The sequence below is a fragment of the Pholis gunnellus genome (assembly GCF_910591455.1).
Source record: "Pholis gunnellus genome assembly, chromosome: 1".
NCBI lineage: Eukaryota > Metazoa > Chordata > Actinopteri > Perciformes > Pholidae > Pholis > Pholis gunnellus.
The window spans coordinates 7,823,612-7,836,720 of record NC_136528.1 but is presented as its reverse complement, the minus strand read 5'-3'; the positions used below and the strand labels follow the sequence as shown (position 1 = coordinate 7,836,720).

Here is a 13,109-nt window from a genome sequence, read left to right as displayed (position 1 = left end):
TGAGGGGTTTTTCCTGCACAGCCCTGAGGTGAACTACCTGGGCAATCAGGAAGTGGAGCAAAGGTGTGGCTCTCCTTCCTTTTGGCCAATCCCAGACACTGCCGCGCACCGTTGCTTTGCATGTCGGTCAGCCGCTGCAAATTGCTCTCATCAGGACCACATACTCCTGCTTTTATTTCAATTACTTTACTGTATCTAATTATTTTACATACTGTTGGCACGTTCATGGGTGCACATTTTAAAATGGCACAGTGTAAAATAGTTTACCTTTCATAAAAAAGGTGTAATTCTCCCCAGGAGCTCTAGCATTGATCCACATTCTGTCAATTTGACGTTTTTGCAATATTTAATGAGAGCTGAATGGAGACAAATATGTAATATATGTTAATGTAATTGTCCGATGAATTTCAGATTATTGTGCTCCATCATAACGTGTTGGTTGAAGTAGCTCTATATGCTTACATTCTTTACTCAGCCATCATTACAGCAAAAAAAGTCCCTGTGAAGGTGGTTAACTGTGTGAGTGAGAACATAGCCTTCCTCAGAGAAAATAAAAAAAAAAAACAGTTTAATCAAGTAGTCATTATGATGTAATTAGCATATAGTAGCGGAATTGATTGTGTTTCTAAAGCAATTGCAAAAATTAGGACTACTCTAATCTGTGGGGGACACTCTTCTTTCAATGGGTAAAACAAAAGCAATTAAAGCAAGGATTTAATTACTGTAATCTTGACCTACATGCAGTTTTAAACTAAAACTCATTCAAACTCACTCGTTGTAGACCTTACAGGACTTTGTACCTCATTTTGGCAAACAGACTTTTGTCTCTAGGGCCTCTTGAGAGAAACGCCTGTAGCGGCCACTAATCATTGTTCCCTGGAGGCTGAAACTGCTGCATATCGGTGCCTTTTCATTCCGAAAAAAAACATAATGTACATAAACAGAAGTGTTATGATTACAACTCTGAGGGTTTTTTTTAGGATTGTTGTGCCACCTGCTAATCGGCTTGCTGTTCCATTTGGAATACTTTGTGTTATGTGGTTATAAAGTTTTTCTGTCCTACCTCCCATTTGAATGATCGCGGACTGTGATCTGTGGTCTTCATCACACAATTAATGAATTCCGCCCCTCTCCCCTTATGCAGCCAATCAGCAGCCTCTGCTCTTTGTGTACAAACAGGACATCGTGCGCCCTGCAGTCTTTAAATGGCCCCGACAGCATTGCAATGTCCAGAGCTGAAAACAGCAACAGCTGAAACTACGCTCAAAAGACTTTTCCCAAACCAAAACTCCACCAGAAGCACGCAGAGGATGGATTCCATTGGGCGCAGAGAGTCGGTCTGCAGGAGTCTGTTTGGGCCGGTGGACCACGACCAACTGCACCGGGACTTGACGCTGAAGCTGAAGGAGATCACGGAGCAGGACATCCGCCGCTGGAACTTTAACTTCCAGACGGAGACGCCGCAGTCCGGCAGGTTCCAGTGGGAGGAAATGCCCGCAGACTGCGCCGCGGCCGTCTATCAGGAGTCCACACAGCAGAGGGACGGGGTCTGCTCTCCACGGTCCGGGGAGGACGACGGGCTGAGCGACCGCGAGGACAGCGCGGGGACCGACCAGGAGAACCGCTCCAGCGTCTCCAACACGCACAAGTGTCCCGCGGAAGCGACGCCCGTCCGGAGGAAGAGGACACTCACCAAACCGGCAGCCAAGCCCGGAAGCAACGCACGAATCACAGGTGAGGAACAAAAGTCTTAAAGATTCATATTGAGTATGTTAGTTCACGCTACAACCCACGCTTATTCAATAACAAAAAATATTAATATATTAAGTGAGTAAATATTTTCTTTTTCTTTTCTTGGCAGATTTTTTCGCAAAGAGAAGGAGGACGATAGAAACCAAGAGCATCCTGAATCCTTTCCCCACAAGTTCCAGTGAAGCAGCTTCATGCAAAACAATACGGTGAACACGCTGCTGAAAATGGACTATTTACTATATTATGGACTGGACCAAGGCCTATTCACTGCACCAAAGGATTGTATTTTATGTTATTTTATTTTATTTCATAATTGCAGTTTTAGCATTTGTCAACCGGGGTTAAATTATACCATTTTCTGTTATTTATTCTATTTATGGACTTTAATTAAATTTAGTCTTTACATTTTTTTCATTGATCATTTTTCTAAATATGTTAATTTATGATTTTTTTCTCATTGATGAATGAAAATATTTTTTGTTTCTGTATATTTCATCTCTTTGTCAGTCTTGTTGGTGGACTTCTGTAATACCAGCTGCTTCTGTTAACTTCATAGAAAAGCACTGTCTTGTCCTTGTCCTGTTTGCCTAAATGCACTAAGATTGTGAATGACTACAATTGTTGCAATTTCAATAAACTGTTTAATCGGTGACACTAATTCTACTTCTGATTGTGTGATTATTATATTTGCTGATGACTCCTTGGAGAATCTTTCCTTTTTGAGATATAGCACATTGAAACATTTCATACAATCAGTAGACCAAATTAATTTCTTGATTTCATTTTGCAACCACCAGCCATCAAAGTGGTTTATTCAGTCGTGTAAATGTTAATGGCATCTTCATTTTGTTTCCTATCTTGTAGAAAATGAGACAAAATAGCTCAGAAAAGCTTAATCAGTTCTCCAAACAATGCCTCACAATTCTACGGTCCAGGACTTAAAGCTTCCAAGTGAGCTGTACCCTGCAGCACATATACTGATAGTACAGGATGCAAACACACTGAGCTGTAATATACAAAATAAAGTGTTTATGTGCAAAACACATGTCTCTTTTGCATTGAGACAGTTTGCCTGAAGCAACAGACAAACATCTTGTCAGCCTTGCCTTCATATGTTAAAGGTGCTATGTATGAGATTGGGAGCATTTCTATTGTCTCCACACGGTTGTCATCAAGACGACCGCTGAGTCGGCGGCTTGCAGCTAATGGCGCTAACAGTGCTAACAACGTCAAACGTGCTACACTTCTGTAACAACGCTGTCAACACAGCACTGACAAGCTCTGATAACATCTCACACAGGGAAAGAAACTTCATTTTTGCTCAGGTAGACATTAACTCTACTTTATCTTGACATATACGAATAGTTATTTGCTGCTATATTAATGCTCTGGACCCAGACTACTCCACCTTTAGATATCGCAACTAACTAACATGTTGTTTTAAGTGCAGTATCAGGTTTTAAAAGCAAAGTCGTCATCATGAGAGTGACCAACACTTAATGAAAAAGCTGCTGTGTTAAATTACTGGCAAGAAAAGCTGACCCTAGACTCATGCAAGTGTAGATTTATGAAGAGAATTTAAAAGTATTAGATTTTCAATATGAATTCAGTCTCATGAGCAAGCACACCTTTGGCTTTGTGCTGAATTTGTGGCAGCCACACATGGGTAAGCTAATAATAAGTGTGCCTCTGAAGTCGTAGAGAAATCAATTCAAGTTGCAAGTTTGGCAATCGAAAAGAGAAAAAAATAAATAAAGGTTTTCGAGTAATTGCATTTTCTGGGTTGTATTATGAGATGTTTCATAATCACAATCATAAGGACTGTTCTGTCAGGCTTGAAATTATATCCGTTAATATGAGCTGTAACTGCCAAATTAGCCCATTAGAGAGGCCAAATCCCACAGAGGCGTATTCACTTCCACAGTGTTGGGGTTTTCAGCTCTAAAGGATTCCAAGAGGCCATCTGGCTGCGGAGCAAGACAATGGCCACAAAGCAGAGTGTGCCGTCTATTTCACCTGCAAATCAGTCTTTGGGAGCTCCTCGACCCCCCAGGTCTTTTCCTCAACTTTTCTCTTTTCACTCTGTCCCCTTTTCAGAGTCAAAGCGGCTATTATCATTGACATGCGGCCAAACCAATCCCACCAATGTTTATTCTCACTTTGGCTCATGTTTACTTGTGTGCTACTGCAGCAAAGGGACTGTGTTCAAGCATAAAAACAAGAAAGAGCAAACATCACATTTACATTTTTAAACCGCCTCAATGCCAAGGACAGCCAATGTTAAGTGTGTTGTTTCTGCTTTGGGAACAGATGATCTAACATTCTGCTACAATGGATTTGTGTCTGTACCAGTCAAGAAATCAATAATCAAACTATCCCTTGGGGCCAAAAGATCCCGTGGGATCCTAGTTTTTCCACCCAACGCCTTAATTAAATTCTGTTAAATATGTACACTACAAGCTGCTCAGTACATCATCAGTAAATTACATTTTCAAGAGTGCAGCGATTATGTCAATTAATACAGTACTGGTGCTGAATGTATTAAATATGTACAGTGTATGTTGACACACTAAAATATAACCTATGCTGTCATTTATACTACTCAGGAATGGAAATTGCATTAATCTGCGTGATCTCGGCTTCTTCTGATCAGGTTTGTTTCAAATTAGAAGTAGCTAAATGACAAAACTGCAGGGGAGGCAGATGTTAGTCCAAAGCTTATCTTAATTAAAGATAATACGTTTCCTTAATTTGATAAATGTGCCATCTTGGAGTGTTAGTAGATTCAGAAATGCACTGGTTTGAAATTTCAAGGTAAAGGAACACACCTAAAATAATAAAGAATTTATCTAAATGTGTAGCTTTGTGTATCTTATTCATGCCGCAAATTAACCACTGTTATTTGAACAAAGCAGTTATTCACAAAGAAAGCGATTTAGTTCAGTTCTTCTGGATAGATTGATCCTCTATATTTGTGTTTATGACTGTTGTACTTTTTACACATTTCCTTGTGGTGGGGAGAGGAGGGGGGGTCTTTTTAAAAGCTCCACACCCTCCCTGTTGTGAAACTCTGCCGTCCCCCACCTCCTAGTCAGCACAAAGGCCAACCGACCTCAGCACACTTTAGGAGGGTGGTTGGCCCTTTGTTGTGGACACCAGAGGCAGATGGTCACTTGGGCCTTTTCTCCACACGGCCACTTGTGTGAAGGAATGCCTGGACACCCCATGGATGGTCAGCGGGGAAAGGGTCACCATCTGCTGCCCAAAGGTCACCCGTGTAAGGAGCATGGTTTTAGCCATGCTTCTGGCTGCTATTTCTCTAAGGCAGTAAGGACACGACAAAGCCCCCCCCCCCCCCCCCCTCACTAGAATAAATGAAAATCTGCTGCCAGCACGAGTGATATGCGGTTATTAACGAATCAGCAAGTTGAATGAATCTTTTAAACTGAAGTGATGCAACTGCAAAAACATTCACCTTTTTATGAAAAAATTCAACTTTTTTTCAAACAACCTCTGGCAAAAGAAAAAAAACTCACGATGAACTGAAATATTTAGCTCATTTGTTTTTGTCAGATATTCCCCTTAAGGCACCAGACACAACACACAAGACACTTGGTAATAATTACCAAAATCGTTTATTGCAACAGAAGAATATTTCTAAACATTACAAAAGCGAAAACAGTGGAAACACCATTTGATTAAATTGAAACTTTTCAAATGAAGTATTGAAAAGTAAGGCCCCTTCCCTTAAATATGAATTAATTAAATTAGTTTCTTTCATGAGAATACAGCATATTGAATCACAGTACATGATGCCGTGGCAGTGGCAACATCTTTGGCTTTAACCTGAATAGATTTCAAGTAATATTTAAAAAGGCAACAAAGAATCTAACAGGAAATCATTTCTATAATACTTTTTAAACTTCAAGGTTATGAAACTAATGCCAATACAATATACTGAAATTGGAGATTTTAAATAGTAATTCTCTTTCACATATAGATCTGAGGCGTTGTTTGGCAGAGAGTAATAGGCAATGAGGTTGGAAAAAGGGTTTACATTCGTCTAAAAAGGTTATAATGCCTTCATTTTATGCATTTTCAAGCTGGTCATTTGGAGAATAGCAGAGCCAGTGTGAGTGTAGTGGAAAGTGAGTGGTGGCAAATTTATTTCAGTCCATAGCTTTTAGAAATTGAGTGTCTATTTATCAAACTCAAGCACATGAACTCCACTACAGTCAAAAGCGGAGATGACAGAAATATATGCTACTAAGCTAGTTATGTTAGCTTTAGCAGGATTTTAGCTAGCTGGGGAGTTTTTCTCCTCATGAATGGATTTAGCTTCTGCCTCATTTAGTTATTAAGTAGAAAAAACTGTGTGCCAAGCTGTCATCTCTTCAAAAAGTATATATATATATTTAATTTACAGAAAACACCTTGGGACGAATCAAGTAAAGTACATTTAAATGGCTGTGCCCGTCTTACTAGCTAGCAACCTTTCACTTGTTATGGCTCTGTTGCTTATGCTTTATTGTTATCTGTATCTCCCCCAAATAATAATAATGAATAGGTTAATAATAATCATCGGCCTCTGGATATTGTTCACCTATTGCAAGAGTATAACCCAGAATCCATCAGCAGCACATGGAATCTACTTGAGTCAATAGCTGAGATAAAAGAAATAAAGGTCACGAAGCTAGTTAAGCTAGCTGAGAGTTTTTTCTCCATCATGAATGGATTTAGCTTTAGTTATGTAGTATAACTGTATAAATATGCCAAGATATCAGTTGTTCAAAATCTATATTTTCAATTTACAGAAAACAAGGGAAAATCTAATTAAGTTGACTAGCTGTGTCCATCTCACCAGCTAGTTAGCTTTCACTTGTTATGTCTCTATTGCTTTAGCTTTATAGAGCAGAGTGCAATAAGTGCAGTTAGAGCTCAGTGATTAGAAACAGTTTAGTTGCAGCAGTTAAGCTTGGTTTTTAGTGCTAATTTATAGTTACTGCAAATTATACTTTGTATTTTTGATGACAGAACATCATTTTGTTAAACTGTAATAAATTTAGTGAAATATGTGTCAAAAAGTCAGAATTAGATATACAACTTGACCAGCCAGCCAGCCAGCCAAATAGATGGAGTAAAAACTGGATAAATTCAGAATACATTTTATGATTTATACTAAAAAGAGAAAAACTTTTGAGGATGTTTGGTTCCAGGTTTCAGCCGCTCTCATCCTGACTGCCGGTGCTGCTGAGGGGATTCTTGGTGAAGGCAGCGGTGGTGCTGGCGGTGTTGGCGGAGAAGGACGAAGGTGATGAGGACAGCTGGACGTAGCTTGGCAGGCTGTACAGGCTGGGGAGGACATTACTGGTCCGTCCAAGCCTGCCTCCACCTTTGCCCTCACCGACGTCCCTCTGATCCAGCAGAAAGGGACTCTGCGATGCGGTTTAGAGTGTGGTCCATGTGCGTTATCTATAACAGTCAAATCAAATATTGACAAATGAAAGCAACATGTACTGGCTCGGATTTGGATTCAATACTTATGATTCTTTTTACTCAAAGAAGTACTTTCAAGAGTCATTTCAATGTTGCAATTATGTGACAACAAGCATTATAGCATTAACCTTCAACCTGTGCCTAATTATTTTACCGCTGTAGCCTACAGTAAATAGTCTATAATGGCCCATCGAACACAATTACAGTTCAAGAAAGAACCCAACAGTGTTAATGACAGATATTCATTATAAGTCAAAATGAGACAATACATTTAACTGTGAAAATAAGAAGACCCAACTACCTTATTATTTACAAAACTCCTTTCTTGACCAAAAAAAAGATTTTTGTTTGTTAATTTCATACATGGTTGAAAAGGCAGGAATACGAGGCACACTTGGGGAAGCATTGGGAGGAGGTTGTGATTCAACATTTTTGTTTTGACACATCTTGAAAAGAACTGAAGGAAAAACAACATCAAGGTTTCTCTTTTTATGCTGCAGAACTGGCACAAGCCGTTAAAAGTTTTGCATTTGATTTGACAATAACAGGGCCACATGTCTTATGCGCGGATATTTCATGTTAAAACGGCAGTACAACTTTTGTTGCATTATCCAAAACTATTCCCAATTTGAGTTTCTTTTGATAAGTGAAATTGCCACTGTATGGTCAATAGAGAGGCCTTTTTGGTACATTTTCACAAAAGTTAAAGCTATGAATAAATAACACGACCATGTAAATATTTGACTATTCTCTTTCACAAACAAAAGACATGATCTGAAACTGTAAAAAGGAATATTGTTCCAGTTTTCCATTGAAGTTGCACAAATTCCCACCTTGTCCTCAATCCTGTTGAGCCTGGATCCGATAGAGTTGGTGCCTTTGTCTCTGGCTCTGTCTTCAGAGGGATGTAAATGACAAGACAGGAGGATTAGGATTTGTGGTTGTGGTTTGTTCAATAGTTACTGTAATATATTTTAAGAGTGCAGTGGATTGATTCATTACCAGAGCCCGACTGGAACAAAGTTATCTTCCCTATGGACTGGTCCAGTCTGAGAAAAAATATGGCAGTTTCAAGTCAGAGGAATATAAACAGTATATATTGACACACCCTCTCTGTATTTCCCTCTTGTTTCTTGAGTTGTTTTGCAACTCACCCTGAAATGGATTCGTTTTGAAATAACTACCGGCTCGCTGTGCATGATGCTTTATTACTTGTTTACTTGCTGAGGATATCAATAATCTAAACACAAAATATTGATTTGAAAATGATTTTATTGATTTAAAAATGATTTTATTGCATCTGTAAGAAACCAACAACAATCCTCTCGCTGTGTGCGGTGATCAGAACTGCGTCCATAGCAACGGTCTGTTAAGCTATGTTTAAACTTGTGCGAGCTTCCGCAGATGGCACACGAGCTACAAGAACACACAAGGGCATTCATGCTCAACAAGCTGTTTGTTGCATTATTCTCAGAAAACGCCAAAGGGTGTACAATCAAAATGTGCTGTGAAGAATCAAAACAGACAGCGAGTGTAAACGGCAGAAAGCCATAAAACCAACCTCACAATGCAGAGGAAGAATTGTAAATCACTGTAAACTCCCATCTCATATTCGTGTACTACTCTTATGCTTTTATACAGTATACTTTATACAAAGTATTGAATGCATTATAATTAAACAAAAGACGAATGTCCTGTCATCAATTTGATTTGGCTGCCAAATATTTACTCAAATGTAGATTTTATAGAGCCTCGGCTTCTAGAGCATTTAAAAATGAACTGGCCTTTTTTTCTCCAACATGTCAGTGCTTTTATCAGTGAACTATTTGTGACGGTCACGTCTGAAAAGCTCTGATTGTGCTCAAATATACGACCAACACACAGCGTAATTTCGTCACGTTCTGGCGCGCCGGCTTCACTTCGCGAGCAGAGCAGAGGTCTGCTATGCAGAAACGATAGCCCGTAGAATGCGGTAATTGACTTATCCGAATCGAGTATTCTACAAAGCCGCATAATATTTCACATGAAGCGGTTTACCTTCTCTGGAGCTCCTTGATTCGCACCATGAGGTTGAGGTGACCCTGGGAGTACTGCTCAATCACGTCGCGCACATCGTACGGTTTACGAGATTGCTGCAACGGGGACAAAAACGTTTAAAACTGTTACATTAAAAAACATTTCCTCACAATTGTTGTGTTGGGCAATGTAAGGTGTCAAAGCTCTGGCAACTTTCTTTTTCCATCAGCAGTTGCTGATGTGCTAATTTGCTGTAAAACGCTGTTACACTCCGCCAAAACACTCGCTGTTTCCACTGCTGCTGTCATCATAAGCCCAACCTCCATCCATCTGTAGGTCTAACTCTACATGGGGCAAAGTTTACTATCATCACTCCACAATCTCTGCCTCTGAGCTTTCCAAATAATAACTGTACATACTGTGTACTTACTAAATTATAATTCAAATTCAGGTTAGAAGTACTAAAATGTTAACAATTTGAAAAAAGGTTGAAAAGGTTATCTGCTATCTTACATACCTGGAAATTCCTCCTGGCCACAAGCCAACGCATTCTCTGGATCACCCGGATGGCTTTTCGGTGTGAGTCTGTCAATCTGTGTACAAGAGTTTCATCTGAATCAGCTTGAATGTCTTCCAAGAAAATGCAACGAGTATTGTGAAAGTGAGTATCAGAGAAAGCATGTCAAACTTTAACATCTAGATTAGTCTAGGAACACATCACTGTGAAAGGATGGTTGACGTGGCCTTCACACCCAAAACACTCAGCACAGTTTCCTTATTACTGTTCAGTCTACATGAAAAGCCTCTACCTTATGACTCGTCTTCCTTTGAATGAGGTGAGCCACTGTGATTTGTGGGGTCTGTGTCTTTCTCCGAAAACCATAACTAAAAAGCCCAGAATAATTGCAGTGCATTTAGACTCCATTATTATGTTGCGGGAAGTATTAAGGGGCTATTACTCATCTGGGTACACGAGGAAAAGCAGTAAATGAGTATGGGAGGTGGGGAGTAGCTCTTTGTCAAGTCCAGTAGAGGAACAAGGTCTGAGTGTGTCTCATAATGGATTTTTCACAGGCTATGCAATGGTCTGGCATTCAAATGCAGCAAATGTATCATAACATTTTGTCACATTAGAACAAAATCGTGAAATGCAAAGTGCTCCGTAATCTATTATATGGTTCCATCTTCACCGCAAATGGTGGTGACAAAACCAGAGACCGACGGTGAGGCCAACAGGTGGACACTTCTTTTCAACTCTAATGACTCTAATGAATACTGCTGAAAGTGCAGTTTGAATAGGGAGTGTTTCTTATCTTTACTCCGACATTAACGAACACGTATGTAAAACTTCTGTTGCCATCGAGGAAAAGTAGTCAGCCTTGGTCCCAAGTGCAACTGATTTTACACCTTGTGTTTTCTCCTGCGATCACTCCAACTGCTTCAAGAGATCGAAACAAACAGTACAACGTGAGAAACATGAAAACAAATCTTTCTGGGAGGCTGTAAACCTTTACACCCCCACCCACCTAACTGCTGCAATCCCAGCTTTTTTGTTGTTGTTGTTTCACTTTAAAGACCATGTCCGCCACTGCGTGACTAGAGGTGTTGTGTTTGTTTGTGATAAATGTGTGGTAGTTGCGTTATAACTCTCAATACCTCTGTCTTCAATTTACCAACACCGTGTGTGTGTCAACACCAGGGCAGCTGCAGAAATATGACTTCTCTAAACTACCCTGCATCCAGAATCCATACTGCATCTTAATTTAGCTTATTTTTTAACTGCTGTACACAATATGGAGACTGGATGCCTTCAATCTGCAATGCAGCTCAAAATACAAAGCAAACCTGGGAAAAAGAAGCAACATTTTCTAGCTTTTTTTAAACAAGGTGTTCTCTCATCATGGACGAAACCAGCAGTAGTATCTCATAATGGTTCAATTTAGCATGGGATTTGATGTGGCATTGCTCTGTGTGAACAGCTGGTTACGTATTTTGGAGTCAGCAGAGCACAGAGTGATCCTCGCCAGCAACGCTGCCGCATGCAGTTCCCACTCTGCATCATTACCCCACCGTCTAGCAAGGAAATCCCCATGGGTCAAAACTGTCGCGGCATTTGTTTCACTTACTGTGCAACTTGCATCGCACTTAGCAAGTGTTTTCTTTTTCTAATAGAGATTCACTTCACGGCAGAGACCGGAGCACTGTGAGGTTTGGCACATACAAGGGTTAATTACGAGGAGCAGAAAAAATAAATAAAAATAAATGTCTAAACGTTCTCCAGCATGCTCATTAAAACACACTGGCACATAAAACACAGCACCAGTTCCATTGCATTGCACTCACTGTGACACGGAGGTGACGGGAGCCAGCTCGCTGTAGCGCTCCGGCTCAGGCTCCAGCTCGTCTGCAAAGCTGCAGTTCCTCTGAAGAGGGCCGGGGGAGTGGACGTCCAAGAGGCCCGGGCTTCTTTTCACTGCGCGTTCACACATAAACATACAGGACTTTAGCAATATATCTGGGCATCCAGAACATTCAGTGATGCTGCTGATTAGGTTTTGCCAGGGGCGTAAATACGGGCAGTGCAGGCGGAGCAGTTGCCTTTGAAAAACACCGGTGTGCAAGGAACTCATCTGGTGCCATTTGCTTGATGTGCCCTCGAAAAGACATGGTTCTCGATTCTTTTTTTTTTATAAAGTCAACAAAATCATATGCTTTTTTAACAAAAACAATAAATGTATTCATATTTTTCTTGTATCTTTGTCATATATGTAATTGTTATTGCTGGGTAATATGTATGTAGATAGCTTTATGTCTGACTTCTCTACTTTCTCTAAAGAGTGCTGCAGGAATGAGTCCTAAAACCCGGAAATGAGTCAGCATTTTTGCACTTCCAATTCCCTCGACTCAAAGTCAATGTTTTTTTTTAATGTGTTTTTGGGTAGATGCCTGAAATAAGGTCTGTGGTTAACACAAGCTTGGTAGATTTTAACGTTTTTTTCTACAATATAAAATACGTCAGTAAATACAGTATTTAAATATGTGTGTGTATATATGTGCCGTCAAACTAGCGTGCACTGGGGCCGGTCGTAACTACCTCACACCACTGAGTTTAGCTTTTTTATAGCTTTGGACTCGCGTCAGGTTGAGATTCATGATGATTCACAATGTAATTCATTTAATTATTCTGTTGATTTCTTGCTGCATCAATGGTGTGTATCTTACAATGCCCATCAGGATAAGGAAAATAAATGAGCTTTTATGTTGTCTTAGGTTGCTTAGTTTTATTTCCACAAAAGATAAGAGGAAAGGTTTATTGGCTACCTGTGGTTTTTGCTGCTCTGCTGCCCTATTCCATATATAGCGTGGCAATTTTAAAAGCATTTTGTTCTTGTGAGAAAACTTAATGTGTGAACAGTAGATTTCATTTGCAGAAACAGATAAAAGATATTGTTGAGATGAATAAACTGACACCAGTTTGATTGATGTTCCCTCGAGTGCACAATAAAAATAAACATGATTTATGAAAATGGACAGAAATTGAGATATATAATCAAAACAACATGACACCAGTCTGGTTGATATTCCCTGAAGTGCAAAGAATAAATGAACACAGGAAAATAAATAGAAATCAAATATCTGTATTTGCAAATGAACTCGTATTCTCTTTCTCTTTGAGGATGCTTAGGATGTTCCTGACTCAGTGGCAGGCATGATAAGAGCTGGACTCTGAATGCTTAGGAAAGGTGCCTCAATGCTTCCTTTTTTATCTCCTTCAGCATAGGGTATACTAAACCATCTTTTACCAAAGGAAACGACTTAGCAACGTCCCACAATTCCTTGCGGCA

The 13,109-nt window shown here is 39.9% G+C and overlaps 2 protein-coding genes across 2 annotated transcripts in view; one reads left to right on the top strand and one right to left on the bottom strand.

Moving 5' to 3' along the window:
* Nucleotides 1-1,310: 1,310 nt before the first annotated feature.
* cdkn1ca (cyclin dependent kinase inhibitor 1Ca) lies at nt 1,311-1,962 on the top strand (the record flags this gene model as incomplete). The annotated part of the gene is made up of 2 exons (XM_079156456.1): nt 1,311-1,734; nt 1,862-1,962. 2 exons carry the CDS (start codon nt 1,311-1,313, stop codon nt 1,960-1,962), a joined length of 525 nt encoding a protein of 174 aa, XP_079012582.1.
* Nucleotides 1,963-6,971: 5,009 nt separating this feature from the next.
* The window catches only part of kcnq1.1 (potassium voltage-gated channel, KQT-like subfamily, member 1.1), a gene marked incomplete at both ends in the record, with an annotated part of 36,466 nt that continues 30,328 nt past the window's right edge, over nt 6,972-13,109 (bottom strand). The window contains 7 exon segments of the mRNA XM_079160541.1: nt 6,972-7,179; nt 7,181-7,224; nt 8,082-8,143; nt 8,251-8,297; nt 9,286-9,380; nt 9,782-9,857; nt 11,608-11,737. Of these exon segments, the coding sequence (XP_079016667.1) occupies nt 6,972-7,179; nt 7,181-7,224; nt 8,082-8,143; nt 8,251-8,297; nt 9,286-9,380; nt 9,782-9,857; nt 11,608-11,737 (662 nt within the window).